The sequence below is a fragment of the Pelophylax lessonae genome (assembly GCF_965119305.1).
Source record: "Pelophylax lessonae genome assembly, chromosome: 1".
In the NCBI taxonomy this organism is placed as follows: domain Eukaryota; kingdom Metazoa; phylum Chordata; class Amphibia; order Anura; family Ranidae; genus Pelophylax; species Pelophylax lessonae.
This window is the reverse complement of record NC_138768.1, coordinates 364,154,414-364,172,807: the sequence shown is the minus strand read 5'-3', so window position 1 is coordinate 364,172,807 and position 18,394 is coordinate 364,154,414. Positions and strand designations below refer to the sequence as shown.

At 38.4% G+C, this 18,394-nt stretch overlaps 1 protein-coding gene across 2 annotated transcripts in view; it reads left to right on the top strand.

Moving 5' to 3' along the window:
• The window catches only part of RORB (RAR related orphan receptor B), a 322,474-nt gene that overhangs the window by 213,692 nt on the left and 90,388 nt on the right, over nt 1-18,394 (top strand). Inside the window, exon 2 of one of the 2 annotated variants that reach the window (XM_082260580.1) lies at nt 11,520-11,576. The exons of the other annotated variant lie outside the window; for it this stretch is intronic. Coding sequence (XP_082116706.1) covers nt 11,520-11,576 — 57 coding nt within the window. The remainder of the gene's footprint in view (nt 1-11,519; nt 11,577-18,394) is intronic. 2 annotated transcript variants of the gene reach the window in all.

The window sequence follows — 18,394 nt, the reverse complement described above, 5'->3', positions numbered from 1 at the left end:
ATGTTTACATAGGTAGAGCTCTGTTCTGAGTCTCTGCCTGACGATCGACGCATATGCCCCCTGACAGTGGAAGTGCAGGACCACAAATATATATGTGATCTGGCACAGAGCTGCTATAGGGTGGTAAGCAAGTGGTTAAATCAGGGTTGGAAATCTCAGCACTTCAACTGTGGTAAAACTACAAATCCCATAATGCCTTTGCCTCTGGGAGTCATGCCTGTGGCTGAGTGAGTCTTGGTTCATTGGACATGTAGTCACAACAACTGGAGTGCCGAGATTTCCTACCCCTGCCATAAAAAATAAATCTATGTCTTATACATTATACAAAGGTACACATAAAACATTTGCTGTGCTGCTAATAGCCCAATGGTTTCAGCCACATTAGATAAGAAGCAACTCTTAGAACGACAGTTAACAGTATTCTCCTATAGGATATACCGTAAGTACAGGAAATAATGTAGATGCTAAGTATAAGTAAAACCATCAATCCATTTATTGAAAAAAAATAACAATACTCACATGTAAAATGCCTCAGAGCTTGAGAAAGGGGGCATTGTCCTTGAAATATTTTTCCAACCCCTGCCCTCCTTTGTGATGGTCTGCCTGACTGAGAAGTGCATGGGTTGTGGCCTTAGACGCCACCGGTTGTCAGCTGTCAAGTTGCTCCAGCATTACAGCACAGAGGCTTACCGACCATCCAAGCTTCTTCCTTTGGCTGCTGATGTATGCCATTCTGGCACCCTGAGCTTAACACAGTCATTTTATGTGTGAGTGATGGTATTTTTTTATAAATGGGTTGAAGGTTTTACTTTTGCCCACACCCTTGCTGTTTTTGTCTTTCTACATGTGCTGATTTGGATCTGTCCCAAGATTCAGAGGAGCTACAGGATTTGTTTTACCTACCCATAGTCATGGATGGACTTTTTCCAGCAATTCCACATGGCAGGAGCTTTGTGTATTTGAGCACAGAATGTTTTTGTGTATTTAGTACACATATACAAATACCTTTTATTAGATAATCTTTTTAAACATTTACATAAGTGTTGAGTGTTATAGTAAACATGTTTTACATAAACCAATTTATGAAAATGATGTAACTCAAGTATAGAGGCTCTTTAAAGAATATAACTTATGGCCATCTTGACATGTACAGTGGGTACGGAAAGTATTCCGTAATATGGTCCTAAGTATTCAGACCCTTTGCTGTGACACTCATATATTTAACTCAGGTGCTTTCCATTTCTTCTGATCATCCTTGAGATGGTTCTACACCTTCATTTGAGTCCAGCTGTGTTTGATTATACTGATTGGACTTGATTAGGAAAGCCACACACCTGTCTATATAAGACCTTCCAGATCACAATGCATGTCAGAGCAAATGAGAATCATGAGGTCAAAGGAACTGCCTGAAGAGCTCAGAGACAGAATTGTGGCAAGGCACAGATCTGGCCAAGGTTACAAAAAGATTTCTGCTGCACTTAAGGTTCTATGAGCACAGTGGCCTCCATAATCCTCAAATGGAAGACGTTTGGGACGACCAGAACCCTTCCTAGAGCTGGCCGTCCGGCCAAACTGAGCTATCGGTGGAGAAGAGCCTTGGTGAGAGAGGTAAAGAAGAACCCAAAGATCACTGTGGCTGAGCTCCAGAGATGCAGTCAGGAGATGGGAGAAAGTTGTAGAAAGTCAACCATCACTGCAGCCCTCCACTAGTCGGGGCTTTATGGCAGAGTGGCCCGACGGAAGCCTCTCCTCAGTGTAAGACACATGAAAGCCCGCATGGAGTTTGCTAAAAAAAACACCTGAAGGACTCCAAGATGGTGAGAAATAAGATTCTCTGGTCTGATGAGACCAAAATAGAACTTTTTGGCCTTAATTCTAAGCGGTATGTGTGGAAAAAACCAGGCACTGCTCATCACCTGTCCAATACAGTCCCAACAGTGAAGCATGGTGGTGGCAGCATCATGCTGTGGGGGTGTTTTTCAGCTGCAGGGACAGGACGACTGGTTGAAATCGAGGGAAAGATGAATGCGGCCAAGTACAGGGATATCCTGGACAAAAACCTTCTCCAGAGTGCTCTGGACCTCAGACTGGGCCGAAGGTTTACCTTCCAACAAGACAATGACCCTAAGCACACAGCTAAAATAACGAAGGGGTGGCTTCACAACAACTCCGTGACTGTTCTTGAATGGCCCAGCCAGAGCCCTGACTTAAACCCAATTGAGCATCTCTGGAGAGACCTAAAAATGGCTGTCCACCAACGTTTACCATCCAACCTGACAGAACTGGAGAGGATCTGCAAGGAGGAATGGCAGAGGATCCCCAAATCCAGGTGTGAAAGACTTGTTGCATCTTTCCCAAAAAGACTCCTGGCTGTATTAGATCAAAAGGGGGCTTCTACTAAATACTGAGCAAAGGGTCTGAATACTTAGGACCATGTGATATTTCAGTTTTTCTTTTTTAATAAATCTGCAACAATGTCAACAATTCTGTGTTTTTTCTGTCAGTATGGGGTGCTATGTGTACATTCATGAGGAAGAAGAATGAACTTAAATGATTTTAGCAAATGGCTGCAATATAACAAAGAGTGAAACATTTAAGGGGGTCTGAATACTTTCCGTACCCACTGTATGTTAATAGTGCTTCAGCTGCACTAGTTACTAATACCTGTTGCAGTGATAGTGGAAATTGCCATGCTTTATGTTATTCAGTCAAACCAAACCTTGTATTGGTTATGGAGCAATAACACCTGGCTCAGTCTTGTCGTATTATCTTGTCGTATTATCTTATATAGCAAATCGACCTTGTACCTCGTTTGAACAGCTCAGATATATTTTTAATAATTTCCCCTAGAAATCTCTAGAATGTAATTTTACAATTCCAACTCAATTTAAGAAACACTTTCTCTTTGACCAGTATTTTAAAGAGCAATGCACTGAAAGTACCTAAGTACCTTAATCACTAAGCACCCATAGGAATTGGGGTTGATTTACTAAAGGCAAATAGACTTTACTTTACAAGGAAAGTTGCATTTTCGGCAGAATTAGAGCTTATTGAATAAGGTGAAACTCTGCTGACTTACATCATCCAACCATGTCCAAGAAAAAATACTTTTCTTTTTCCTTGCACATGATTTGGTACTCTTTGCAAAACAAAATTGAAACACAGTGACTAAGCTCTGGGGACAATTCCCCAGCACAGGGCAAGTTTCCTTACTAAGTGAACAACCTATTTTCTTTTAGTAAATCAACCCCACTAACTCCTAGCAGGGTCCTAGTGTAACCATTCTAACATGCTCATACATCAGTGTGCCCAGTGTATGTAATTATGATTTTGTCTATAGGTGGACTAGTAAAAGATAATTAGTCAAAACCAAATTGAACCACAGTCACTAAGCTCTAGGGACAATTCCCCAGCACAGTGCAACGTTCCTCACAAAGTGAACAACTTATTTGCTTTTAGTAAATCAACCCCACTAACTCCTAGCAGGGTCCTAGTGTAACCATTCTAACATGCTCATACATCAGTGTAGCCAGTGTATGTAATTATCCTTTTGTTTTATAGTGGGACTAGTAACATTTAATTAGTCACTTTACTTGCAACTGATGAGAGATTTCTTTGTTTTCAGGTGACATTACTTAAAATATTATACTTTCTGTATATAGATATGGGTTTTCTTGGGTTAAAAGATTAAAACTGTCCTGCCTACTGAAAAAAAAATGAAAAATCATTCATGAATCAAACTAAGGTGGGATATAGTTTAAGTGCATTACCAAGTTCCCAGAGGTGAAAGAGTTACATGTCATGTTTAAAGGCGTTATTTATTGTGGCATTTCACTTTTGTTAACAACCTCACATATTGAAGTATGCATCCTACCAAATCCATCTTCTTCATTTTTCTTTGGTGAGAGTGCTCTGCGCTTAAAATATATATGAAGCCTGCGCAGTTCTCTTCACTTCAGTTTCACTATCTAGTTCCTGTTAACAGCAGGCACAATAAATTATTAAGGAGCAACTTGGATGCTTTATTTGAAATTTTTTTTCCTAATTTCTCCTATGAGCAGGCAATGAAAAAATCATTGCACTAGTCAGAGAAGAACAGGGAAAGGATTCACATTTTTGTCATATCTTAATTTATTTCAAAATGTTTTTTTATTTTTTTTTTGGTAGTAATGATTAAATGATCAAATGTGTTTTCAGCGGTAGATAAAATATCCATATTTTTTCCATCATGAGTACACGCAGCTTATTATAAGCAGTCCTTTTTAATTTGTATTAATTTTTTTTATTAAATATAAACTTCGGTATTGCAAAATTGTACAGCCTCCTCTAATGTATTGAAATTGCACTAGAAGCTGCAGCAGATCAGATAGAGCCCGTCTTATTTCCTTGCAGGAGGATTTTCAGCATTATCTTGCCCTTTCCTCTCCAGGCTGGCTGTACCCATCCTGTCATTCAGGCATTTCAATTCTTTCGATCATGGAATCTAATCATGTGGGCATTACCTAAAACATTCTGCCTAGGAACACCTACTCTACAGAATGATATCCACTCATCAATGCATTTTTATATTTACAGTACATAACTCCAGACAGCCTAATGCTTGTATCAGATCCTACTTAAGAAAAGTACTGTATCTGGGCACGATGCTGTAATAAAAAAACACAAATACTCAGTGATGATGTCATTGGATCTAACATACGGTAGGCAGTGAAAATACCTTTGCAAAGTATAAGTAGATTAAAATTTAGCATAAGGATAATTAGATTGCATTTGGTATTTTTATTATTATTGTTAAAATGATTAGGGTATTAATAAGCTATCACAAGAACATTGTTTAAATCAAAGAGGAAATTTAGAATATAATTTATCATAAGACTGGGCATTATATTCTGGTTTGTATTAGGTATTTTTGGGAATTCATTTTTTTAACCAAAAACAAAGGCTTAGGGAAAAATATAAATCTTTGAAGGTCCTTTAAGTTCTGAAGTTTTGGCTTTGCGAAAAATGGGTAAAGAGATTAGCTTGTGGAAAATTGTGGGTGGAGGGCATTGAAGTACTTTAAGTAAGGGGCTTATTAATAAAACATTTGTTGTGCAAATATCAGAAGCATTTGTGCAAGCTAAACTAAATGTCATCATCATTTTTGTATTTTGTATTGTCAATCTAGTGGCCAAAACGTGGTAGAGTTTTTTGTAACCCTTGAATAAGAAAACTATACTGCATTTTGACTACTAGATGGCCAGATATTATCTATTGGAAATCCCCATACCTGAGTTGCCCCAGAGTGGCACTATCCCAGCTGAAATGTATTTTTTTATTTTATTTTATTTATATACAGTATATTTCTGTTATTTTCATATATACTTATCTTTTATATTTGTATTTCTTTCTGTGTTTTGTTGGTAATGTTGAGGGGTAGGGCTGAAAACAGCAGAGACATGCATACACCAGCATCATTTTTCTTATCCAGGCACTCAGGAGCCAGCTCTTTTTTAAATAATTGTTTATTTAATTGTAGTCATAGTACTGAAGGCAAAGCTTCAGGGGGAAAACCTACATCTACTTGCAATACTTGCATTTAAAATCCAGCAGGCTGGTTGTACTCAAGTTGATTGATCGATCAACTTGGGTACATATTGCCTGCCCATACATGATTTGAATCTTCGCCGGTTCCTTCTGAACCAGTCAAGATTCAAATCGTGTACTGGATTTAGGCTGCTCACCCTTGCACAATGCAGAGTGAAGGGCGGGCAAATTAAAGGAGGGGTGGGGATTCTACAGCCAGGGAAAGGGCAGGCAGTAATAAGAAATTGAGCTTAGAATCCTACAGCCAATGGCTGCTCACCCTCCCTAAAATCAAATTTGCCCTATAAAAAAAATTGTAAAAGGAAAGGTAGAGGTGCTGTGTGTGATAGTAGTAGGTGGTGAACATTACTGATCTGGCTTCTTGCTCCCTTTTATCTTTCACCTCCTCATCCCTCTCCTTCACATCTTCTCTTCCTTCACCTCTTTCGCTGCCACCTCCATCTTTTCCTCCACCATCTCAATTTCTGTGTCCTCTAATCCTGCCATACCTCTGCCAACAAGACCAACCCTGCCCTCCATCTCTACAAGAAACATTCTGGTTTTGTATTCAATTTCTTAAAGTATCCATTAAGACTCAAACATATGAAAGAGGCAGCCTGGAGGCTGTCATCTACTTTTATACACTGGAGGTTGTATTCTGTTGATGACAGGTTGCAGAGGAATTTGGCCACTTGTAGTCTGTTGTATCTGATGAGTTGTTGGGCACAACTGGCATAACATGCTAGGTCTTGTACATGCATATGAACCAACAAATCACCAATCCACATCTCTAGTATTACAAAGACCCCATTGATTTCTGGTACTTTTCAGGTACTACATTGCTTTTAAACAGGTACTACAATCATTTTTTTAAAAAAATGTGAAAAGCAAAAAAACAGAAGAGAGGAGGCCTGGTCTCTGTTCACAAACGTTACAGCAAAACAGTAGACAATCGATGATGACTACAGATATTTCCACAAAAAATACTTTCAACTACCTTCTAGTCAGCATTTTAAGTTATTCAATTAAGAAGCTCTATCGCTTCATCTCAAGCCGATGTTAATAATAGAGTCAGGGTGACATTCAGTGCATTTCTCAGATCACCCAAGCTGCATGTCACTGACTGCCAGAGCCATTTTTTGCATTTCTTTGCACAAATGTGTAAAATAGAATTTTAGGCTTAAAAATTACATAAAACCCCCAAACTTTATATATTTACTGAAAGCAGACACCCTAGAGAAAGAAATAGTGGTAGTTCCAATGTGTTAAGATAAACAATATTAAAGCAAAGGTTTATAAAATGTAAAATTTTAAATAAAGTAAAAAATACACTAATGTTAATTTTAGGGCACACAAACACAATATATTACCCAATTTTTTGTAAAATATAAAAGATGAGGTTGCGCCGAGTAAATATACACCCAACATGTCAAGCCTTAAAATTGCTTGTGCCTGTGAAACAGTGACAAACCCTTTAAAAGCCCCTACAGGCCATTAGTTTAGAGTTAATCATGAAAATGGGCCTAAAATTGGTGCTCTCACTCCAGCATGCATTTTTTTTTTGTTGTTGGGGGGGAGGGGGGGAGATTTTAAGTGGTTGGGTGTAGGTGTAATTAAATTTTTTTACATTTAATGTTTTTTTGATTTATCTAAACTTTTTATCAGCACGTAGGGGACAGAAAGTCTCCTATGTGATGATTTTATGGTGACATGCTCTCTTTTATTAGACTTCAGGGGGTCTAAAATTACACTGCGACCAAGTAACGTTATACACATTGCCTTTGGGTAAGTAACAGGAAAGGGATATCAGCAACGGATTCTCTGGTGGCTGCAGCTGCTGGAAGTATAAGTAAATTTCCCCCTGCCACCAGTATATGGCATACATCGGTGGCGGTAACAGGATTAAACTTGTTGTTTATGATGCCTTTAGAAAATATATACAATGGCTCCCTTGTCTATGGATAAGTTCATATCAGTTCCCACCCCTGCGGTCCTCATGTATATGGTCCAAAAGCAAAAAAAAAAATTTAATGTAGGAGGTGTATTAGTTATGCTTCATTTGTGCATGACTACTGGGGGGGGGGGGGGCATTCTGTTTTCCATTGTGGTCACATATCTGTTTTGCAAAATTCTCTTTTCATTTTGATCCAAATATAAAAGGTTATACATCGAAACAATGTCAAACATACAAACAGACAAAATACAACATTAGACAAAATGCTGATGATGAAATATTTAAGATAAAATTACATTATTCTCCTCCAAAATTCTTGGGCATTGGCTGCATTTGACACACTAAAAAGTGCCAATTCAAGTACATGGATCGCCCACCACTTTAGACTGTTGTTTCTGATGCGTTGTTGGGCACAACTTGCACAACATGCTAGAGAATAGTGAAAATAATAGCAGCTGTGCTTGTGGTACAGCAACAGGAGGCACTAACACACCCCTGAATCAAATCTGGCAAAAAATCAGCTGCAGAAAACATATTACATCGTTTTTGATGCAATCACTCAAATACATTCACTGTAACCCCTTCCATATTTATGCTAACATTTCTGGCTTGCACAGCCCCACATTAGCATATTCCAAGTTTCTATAAAATTGTAATACTTTTTATTGAATTTTTATTTTTCTTGTAAGATCATTCCTGCCCTGGTCTAGTAAACACAGGCAGGATTGGCAATATCCATGGACTACTAGGTGTCTGAGATATACCATTGACTGGATGTTGTCTAATATGCACTCCGAGTACACCTGTCCTACTGCACATGTCATGTCAGAGAGGGCCTTCAGCACAGCTGGGGGAATCTGAGAGGCTAACTTTAAATAAAAAATCAGGATGTTACTGATAAAATCAATGCATTTATCATATATACATTTACCTATGAAAAGACCAAACACTGTTTTGGATATATGGGGAAATGGCATCAGGTTGTTGTGTACCTGGGTAAGGTTTTCAGTGCTTTGGGTGCTCAGTTATTTATTTAAGGATGCAGTGAGTTAATGCAAAAATTGCTGACCTTGAACAACTGCCTTATGTGCCGTGATCACCCCAGGCTAGATTATATAATCTAAGAAAAGTAGCTAAAGCCAGCCATTTTCTTTCCTGCATGCAGGAAGCCATCCCTGCCGGGGGAGCACACATTGATCATTGCTAGCAGTTATAATTGAACGCAATAATCGCATGAAAAATCCAGCAAGCTTTTTGTAGCCAAGTTCATCAATCAATCAACTTGGGTACAATCAGCCTGCCTATAAATGCTTCGAACCGTCTATGGCTGGCTTAAGTTGAAAAAAGAACAAAAAAGTAGCAAAGCTGTTGACAATTAAAGAGTCAGCTATCAGTCAGTTGTTGTGGCAGATATTGGTAAGAAAAGGATTATTGGGTGTACAGATCTGTATACAGGCAGGTCAAATAAGAAAATGTACCCCAGCACTGCAAATCAAATAACTCAAGCATTTTTTAGTAAAGTAGTTGTAAACCAAACTGCTACAATCTGATATAAGCTTTAACATAATAATAGCAGTTGGAAAGTCTGTTTTTTTTTTTTATTGTTAGCTTTAATGAAAATAACAGCTTGTGATACTGATATAAAGGTCCTTGTCTTAGGAACTTTGTACCATGGGGGGACAAAACTATGCCTCTGTTTTCCACAATCTCCTGCCTGTAAGTCATTCTATCACATTCTCTCCCAAGGGAAAAAATAAGCTTCTGTGCTGATGCACATTCCCTTGGCATATTCCATTGTTATCACCATTTCTAGCAGCTCTTCTATGAAAATAGAAGATCCACTCTAATAAATGTTCCCCAACCCCAAGTCAAAATGCCTGCAAACAGGATTTAAAACTGGAATTGTTGCTGAAAAAAAAAAAGAACACTTTATATGCTTTCAGGAGGTGTGGGTACCATCACCATGCCTCACTGCTGTCTCCTGAGATAGCTGGATAGCTGAGTACTCGAAATCCCACCAGAATCAATTTCCATTTTCATGTAGCGTTCTCTGTAAAAAAAAAAAAAACATTCACAGCCAGTATTAATTTGGAAATATGCCCTGTGAAGAAAAACAAAAAGAAAAAAATGTGGCCTTTTATCATTGTAGTGTATGTGGACAGAGTCCGGCTGTAAAGAAGCTGGTGGACATCAGCACCGTTAAAATGTAACAAAGGATGAAAAAGAAAAAAAAAAAAACTCTTACCTTCCACACTCCAAAATGCATAGCATTTTGCTACTTACAGAACATTCAGTAAGGGTTTGTATCTGCACCAACAGGCCTGCCAGTGCCTACCAGACCTATACTAATCTCTCCAAGTGGATTTTATTACCAGCACGCCCCAAGCTTTCCCTGTTGCAGCTATAACACATTTTCAGTATGGCTTTTTGAAATACACTTGTATTGTAAGGGGATTGAATTATCCCCTTACAATTACCCGTCAGAAAATCATATTCAATTTCCCCATTGGAAATTTCCTAAAAAGATGTTTTGTATTGCTGAGATTTCCCATTACTGTTCAAGGAAACAAGACGCTTCTAAGTGCAGTATATCACATTTAATAAAGCATAAAAGGTTAAAAAAACATTTACAAGAAGTAAAGCATTAAAAGCTGAACAGGGAGCTGGAGTGAATCGGTGGCATGTTTCCAAGATCGGAGGAGCCATTGCTCAGGTAAACGGATGTCCGAGAAGCTGCTTACTGTATTAGGGTACAATCAGCGTGGCACAAACTTCCGGCAACCATGCTGGAATGCAAGCAGCCAGCATCTAGTGCGGGTGGATGGTTGGTTACATGTTTCGGAGCATGCGCTGCTCCTTCATCAGCAGTTTTTTAACCTTTTATGCTTTATTAAATCTGATATACTGCACTTAGAGGTGCCTTGTTTCCTTGAACATTTCCACAGAGCTGCTTCTCCTCCCAAGTGCTGCCCGGGCGCATGTATCCCCACACAACCCATTGGATCCAGGACCCTTGCCCAAGGAAGCGCCCACACATACCCTGTCTACCAGATTTCCCATCACTTCCTGTCACTGGATGGCAATACAAACTTGAAAATGAAAAACGTTTTTTTTTTTTTTTTTTTCCAAAACGGTTTATTGGTACAGAGAATATGGTAATAAAACATACAAACATTTGAACAATCCGATCAACATTCTCGGTGTTCAAGGTGTAAGTGAAGAAAAACAGGAATGCATATAACAGAGTTTCACTTCCAAATAACAGAATTTAGAAAATTTTTGTATGAGTATGCATAACATAACGGAATAGGTGCGAGTGAGGGATTATTTTTTTTGTTTCATCAAATTGGTAAGTGAAAAGCATATTAGAGTTGCAGATTCAGAGATAAATTCAGTGAAAAACGTTTTTAACCCTGCCTGCTTTAATTTAAAAAAAAAAAAGTTATTACCACTTTTACCTTCTAGGCTGTGAATGAATCCTGTTAGCGCAATGCAGCTAAGGGTAATCTCTTATGTCCAGCAGGCGGTGTTTAACTGAAGAATTTTTTAACGTGAATTATATACAAACTAACTCAGTATCTATCTATCTATCTATCTATCTATCTATCTATCTATCTATCTATCTATCTATCTATCTATCTATCTATCTATCTATCTATCTATCTATCTATCTATCTATCTATCTATCTATCTATCTATCTATCTATCTATCTATCTATCTATCTATCTATCTATTTCTTATGGAGACAATCAATGGAATTAATATGAGTGTGTTGAAATGACGTAATTAAGTGCAAAAGAAATCAGTCATTCAGATCATTTTGGTGAAAAAATAATCCAGTGACTTCTTTCTTCCTGTGCTGTCAGTCATCCTTACGTAATGGAATGGAACACTCTATGCCTCTGACATCCCTCTCCTTTAATCTCATTAATGCAGTCTCAAAGACTACTGGTGCATTGTGCAGGTTGGATGGTTAAGGGAATAATATTTACTTTTCAGGTTTTTATCAACACAGAATGTGTGAGAATCATCTCAGGCTGAAATCAGATGTGATTGGTGAGTGTCAGTGTTATACCAACTGTTGTTTTATATTGTTAACCAATGCACATAGTGTTACATTATGTTTTAGTGTGATTTAGATCAGCTGTGTAGATTAGCTCAGTTATCATTAGAATACCTAAGAGATGTGGGGTTTTTAATCCATCTAATTAATCTATCTACATAAATAACATTCTGTAAAGTTGGAAAGCATTGGTTGGTGCTATTTTGACAATAACCATGTTTTAGTCTTTGAATAAAAAGAGTAAACCATTGTCAAATAGTAACAGACATCATTTGTAAGTCTTCTCAGAATATAGTGAAAAGGGAGTGGTGTACTTTACACTATAGGATCTTTCACCAAATGCACATGATAGGCTGCTCAAGGGTGCATTTCTATTGGCTGTTGAGATACAACATACCATACCCTGTGCAATATGTTATTAAATACGTTAGCCAATAACAAGTTACATATTTCAGTTTATTAAAAATAAGTAAGTCATGTTAGAGCAAATATTTGATGGAGGGGCTATTTTAACCCTTTAAGGTATTTTTTTCAAATATCAGCTGTCAACCTATTAATTAGCATTAATGTGTTACTTATGATTTAGAAGTGACATGTACTGTATTTTGGCTTTTTTTTTTTTTTTTTTTGCCGGGAAAAATTACTACTTTTGGTGTTGTCATCTTTGCAGAGTTTTTCAGTTTTCTATGTTTTAAAGGCCAAAAGAGTAAGTAAGTAAAAATATATGTATATACACCCAGCTTATTTATTAATAATTTAAAAATATGCACTGCTATAGGTATGAAGTCCTTATTTTATTCTTTGGTTTGTCACATTTATCATGACACCAAAATGAGGTTTCTAGTACGAAGCCATCCTAAGTTATTTACAAAGTAATTTTGGGTGATGTTTTTCCATTTAGTGTCTGCATTGGTGAGTGGCTAGAACCCTTGTCAGGTTTTAATTGCTGTGTGTGTTCCACAAAGGAAATTCTTCCTTTCCAGTGACATGACTATAGCCATAGCAGACCACACAGCTACTATGGGTCATGGAGTTGTCTCCACTAGGGAGGCAATAACACAGAAAATCCGTGTGCATATAAAGTTAACACAGATCCAGTACTGTGTCATTAGCACTGAACCTCTGAAGTCTCCATTCTAGAAGAGATGACTATCAGATGCACAGGATAAGTCTTTGGGATCATGTTGTGGCTAGTCACAGATCTCCCTCTTTCCCCATCTTTTATATGATTGATTGCCTTTAGAGCTTCTGGTCACCTTAAACAGCTCTCTGGTACCTACCCTGTATGCCTAACACAGTCTTCGCAAGGCTAAAAAAAAAAAAAAAAAGTCCAGAGAATCCTGTGATAATTTTGAGCTTTTAGATTCTGCAAAACAAGCCACAGTTTAACCACTTCAGTAACGGGCACTTTCACCCCCTTCCTGCCCAGGCCAATTTTCAGCTTTTAGTGCTGTCACACTTTGAATGACAATTACACAGTCATGCAACACTGTACCCAAATTCAATTTTGTATCATTGTCTTTAAGACAGATAGAGATTTCTTTTGGTGGCATTTCATCACCACTGGGTTTTTTATTTTTTTGTTTTTTTATTGCTAAATAAATGAAAATTTGTTGTTAAATTTTTCTTCTTCACTTATGTGCACTGATGAGGCTGCACTGATGAGCACTGATGTGGCTGCACTGATGTGGCTGCACTGATGAGGCTGCACTGATGAGGCTGCCCTGATGAAGCTGCACTGATGTGGCTGCACTGATGAGGCTGCACTAATGAGGGTGCACTGCTGAGACAGTACTGATGAGGTGGCACTGATGGGCACTGATAAGCTGCCCTGATGAGGAAGCACTGACGAGGCTCCACTGATGGGCACTGATACGCAGCACTGATTGGCACTGATGGAGCTGATATGTGCCCTGATTATCAGTGTAAACAATGTATTCACTGTGCGCTATCAGACTTGCCAGTTATCGGGTGATACACAGAGTGAGGAAAAGAGAGCTCATAACCGAGCTGATAACCGACAAGTCTGTTTACTGTGACCAGCTGTGATTGGACACAACTGATCACATGGTAAAGGGCCACTGTGACTGGCCCCTTTACCACCATTTGTGATCAGCTGTGTCCAAAGAACACAGCGGTCACAGAGCCCACCCAATGCGCTTTCAAGGGGGCATGTGGGGAGCACACACGTGGGAGGACGTCCATGGACATCCTCCCAGAACTCAAGGGCCACGCTGTAGCTGTCTTTCGGCTATAGCACAGATGAGAACTGGCTAAAGATGTTTGAAAGCCCTGAGACCCTATATACCAAAAAGATGGGCCGGTGCTGAAATGCGCTGGTGAGTTACTGACTACATTTTAAAATGTATTTCCTGCACTGATCCCTAATAGTGTACTGAATATGCTGACAACTTTCCTTGATGTCAGCATACTTTATGTTAAAGTATATGTCAAGCCAAAAACTTTTTTTTTTTTAGTTTTGGATAGAGTGAGGAAAGGTTAAAATTACTGTCTTGTTTCTACTACTATGTGGGGCTCCTTTAGAAAGATCTCCCCTCACTTCCCGTTCCGTTGAGCTGACGTCTTACCAAACAAGAAGTAAGGGCAAATCTAAAACAGGAACACAGAAAGAAATGGGGGGAAAAAAACCCACAGAAGTTTAGCATTTCCTACTTTACTAAAAAAAAGAATCACTTATTTTTCTGTCTATGTTTGTTGTTAGAGAGTTCCCCTCATTTTCTGTCTTGCAAAATGTTAGCAGAACTGGAATTCAAAAAGAAGCCAATAGAAAGGAGGAAAACCAGACAGGAGTTCTAATCCTTTGCCCACAATACTAAGAAAACAAGAAATACACTGCAGGAAAAATAGGACTATTGTCACAATTATTACCAAAAAGTTCTGGCGCTACTCCAAGATGATGAAGTCCTGGAATGTCCCTTCACAGAGAATACACAAAAACCTGTAAAGTTAATGTGTTGATGATGTATGGGGATAGCAACACTGTTCGCCCAATCCCTGATGCAAGACAGCATAGAACATGTAATTGAAATTAAATATAAGAGATGGCGCTCAGTATGCATGTAGTAATAGACCCCAGTATAGACTTAGGTGGATAGTCTCATGAACACTTTATTATAATGATCCAAGGGTAAAGCATAATATGGATGAAACAAGATCAGTCCTACCGCCCCTTGTAACCTCTGGACATTCACACCGATGGTAATGGAATCCTGTAGGAGACCGGTGGCTAATGTTGAGAGCCGGTTGTCAGATGGGGTCGCTGGCAGGAGGGCTCGATCGGTCTGATGTGCGGCCGCTTCCTCAGACCGGAGCCTCTGTGTCACACTCCCTCGGCACCCGGCAAGCGCCTCGGGAGTCGCGCTTTGATGACGTCACTGCACGGGACCGAAGATCCACAGACAGCCGGCTACAGGAATACTAGGATGTTAGCACGGACGGGAGACTGGATAAGTTTGCTTCTGAAGAGCCTCCCGATCGCCACAACGACATGTTTCGCTACAATAGTAGCTTTATCAAGTTGTGGCAAGAGGCGATCGGGGGCTCTAAGAAGCCGAAAGATGGGCGGGGTTAGGCACACTGGCCAATAGACTGACCCCAAACAGCTGAATCAGAAAAAGCACTAGGAGATCAATGAATAAATAAAAAAATTGGAAAAAAGGGAATAAAGGTGTATAAAAATGGATTTTTGTTTCTTGTTTCATCCATATTATGCTTTACCCTTGGATCATTATAATAAAGTGTTCATGAGACTATCCACCTAAGTCTATACTGGGGTCTATTACTACATGCATACTGAGCGCCATCTCTTATATTTAATTTCAATTACTATTGTCACAATTGGCACTGCCAGGTTCTACACAGAGAGCTTGCTCACAAAATTGTATTATTGGGCCCCATGAATTGCAGTAATTCTTCTGGTTCTCTGTATGTATTCTGGTAATCATTGTGAACAAGGCTTAGAGTGAAGGAAAATTCTAAATCCTCATAGGTGTGAATCAGCCCGAAGTATAACAAATGGTTAATCAGGTGTTGAATATAAAAATAATCCTTTTTTTTCTTCTGCTTTAAGGTTTATTTGAGCAATTTGTGTGTAAAATAAAAAAAAAATCTGTACTTTGTTTTCATTAAAGTGGTTATAAACCCTCACATATACCCAGTTATGTGAACAGTCTCAGATAATATACAAGGATGAAACAAATCCTCCTACATAGGTTTTACCTGTTTATCTGCAGTTTTCCTTTCCCTACACTCCTTCAAAAGGCAGAAAAGTGTTAAAATCTTTCTTCATCTGTCAGGAGCATAGAGGAGGGGCCGAAAGACTGCAGTAACAGTATGTGAGAGCTGATTGGAGGAAAGGCTCACGGCCCCTTCACACAGCAGAAAAAGAACAGTGTTCTTAATAGACAAGCTGTCTTCTGAGCCCCTCCACCCACACAAATTTATCTCATGTGTCGGTAAAACTTCTCAGAAGTGACTTATGCTGATAGCAGAGGAACAAAGCACCAGAGAGAAACTACACTTAGAGCTTTGGACAGAGATACGTAAACACTACAGGTATAAAGTATGCACCTTGCTCAGATTCCATCGCTGAGGTTTACAACCACTATAAGAAGGCTCTCAGGGCATGGGAAACCCCCAGGAACAATACACTAGAGAACATTTGCGCCTGCAAAGGTCCATGTGCATTAAAGCCATACAGTAGTCCACAAACACCACAGAGCAGAAGTAATGAAAAGCATGTTTGTTTATTGTGAGCTCTGGATTTAGAGAACACTTTCAACTTGAAACAGATAGCCATGAACAGTATTCTTTCATATACAGCAATGTCACTTTATTATGTAATATGTACTGCATGCTTGTTTTATCAGGATGTGATGTAAACTACCGGTTTATAAATGTTTGACTAATTCCAGGGCAAAACTGGTGGTTAATTTAGTATCTGTTATATAGTATTGTTGTTGATGATGATGATTGTGGTGATGACACTAATGTAATTTTCAATGTAAACTTTTAATACACCAACTAAATTATCTTTTTTATTTGTTTGCGTTTGGCAAATAAATCTAGATAGTGCTTTTATATATTATATGTTTTCCCACTATAGTTTTAGCAATAAGCCCATGGCTGAAATCAACCAAAGAGGAAACCATGGACCTTGTCTGATCTGGTCAATAGGCCAGGATAATGTTTTCAATTTGAAACTTCAAATTTCTTCATTTCAACATTTTTTTGCCATCTTAAATATATGTTTTGTTCTAATTGTTTAGTTATTTTTATTTCGAATGACACTCAGTCCAGACTTTCAAGATTTTCTGCTACTGAATAATATTGGTACCAATATAGAATCCATATTTGTATTCAATTATGTCAAAATATGAAATTTGTGACTTGATGGACTAAACAAGCCCTGTCAAAGAGGTTTTAAAGTTTTCTGCTACACATGCAATACACCATGTCTTTTGGGTGTCTCAATATACCTAGAGCCCTTTAAAACCATGGTTACTGCTATCTATCAGCCAAAGTCACTAACATTAAACTACTTTTTGCCTTGATATAATTAAATAAATCATTAGAAGTTATTTCACAGGTGTAATCTGCATATAGCATACATTTATCTATTACTGTTGTCTTATTATGCATTGTATTCCATGAATGGAGGAAGAGCGGGTGAATGACAGGATCTTCATTGCCAATTTGAAGAATGTAATGCACTGTGGGAGAAACATAGTTGGAGGTCTTGGAATAAAGGACAGGGCAGAAGGTGGTAAGCAAGTGGCGCAACTATTTATACTGATGGTAAACCATACAGCCAGGCCTCAGGTACCATACCTGGGCATGGTACTGGCTGGCTGGATTGGCAGGTCAGCAACAGTAATTTAAAGATGGCTAAGGCAGGCATAATTGATATCACGACTTAAAGGCTGAGGAATAAATTATAATGAATGCACTACTATGTGTCTTTGCATAAATCTTGGATGTATTATATACCTAAATGGAAAACCCCATGAATGTGCCGAGGGTTGGTCTGGCTTGATATGTTTTCATAGTAAACACAGTCATGGTTATGTAACAAGGGACTATGCTGGATACAGCTATATACTGTGTTGCCTTTACAGTTAAATTATAATGATGTTACGAAAGGAAATGATCTGATTCAGTCATTTGATCTTTCCTACTCAGAGAGAATCTACTACCACAGGTCACAGTATCCTGTGGCTTATTTACTTACAAATGATAACTGTAAGCAACACTCAGTGGCAGAAATTCCCCTCAGCTCATGCAGTAGTTACAAACACATGACAGTGAGTAAATGAGATGTATATTGCCTCCTACTATCCATCCTTATGAATTTACTTTGATGTATCCTTAAAGTAATTTGAAGACAGTGTTTTCTTTTATATTTAACAATACAAGCTTCAAAGAAGAAATTTTAATTAAGAACCAGTTCTGCATGATACTAATAATATGTGCTCGTCAGGAAACCCAATTGTTGACACTGTACACATGTTTATTTAAAAAAAAAAAAAATGTAATACTAGGTAAAGATAGCAAAGCAACATTTCAGTACACACAGATGTGGCAGATGTGAACTGTGCATTTTTGTTGTATGAGTTAGACATCACAATTAGCATTATGCAGCCTTGGCAACTTTACCTCTTGTTTCTTTTGTGAGAGTAGTTCGTAGTGTTCACAGTGTGCCAAAGAGCATGGTAAAATAGATAAAATGTCTTTACCATTGTCTGATAGAAAACACTGTATTAAGAAAAGCTTACTGGGGGTGCAGTTCTTT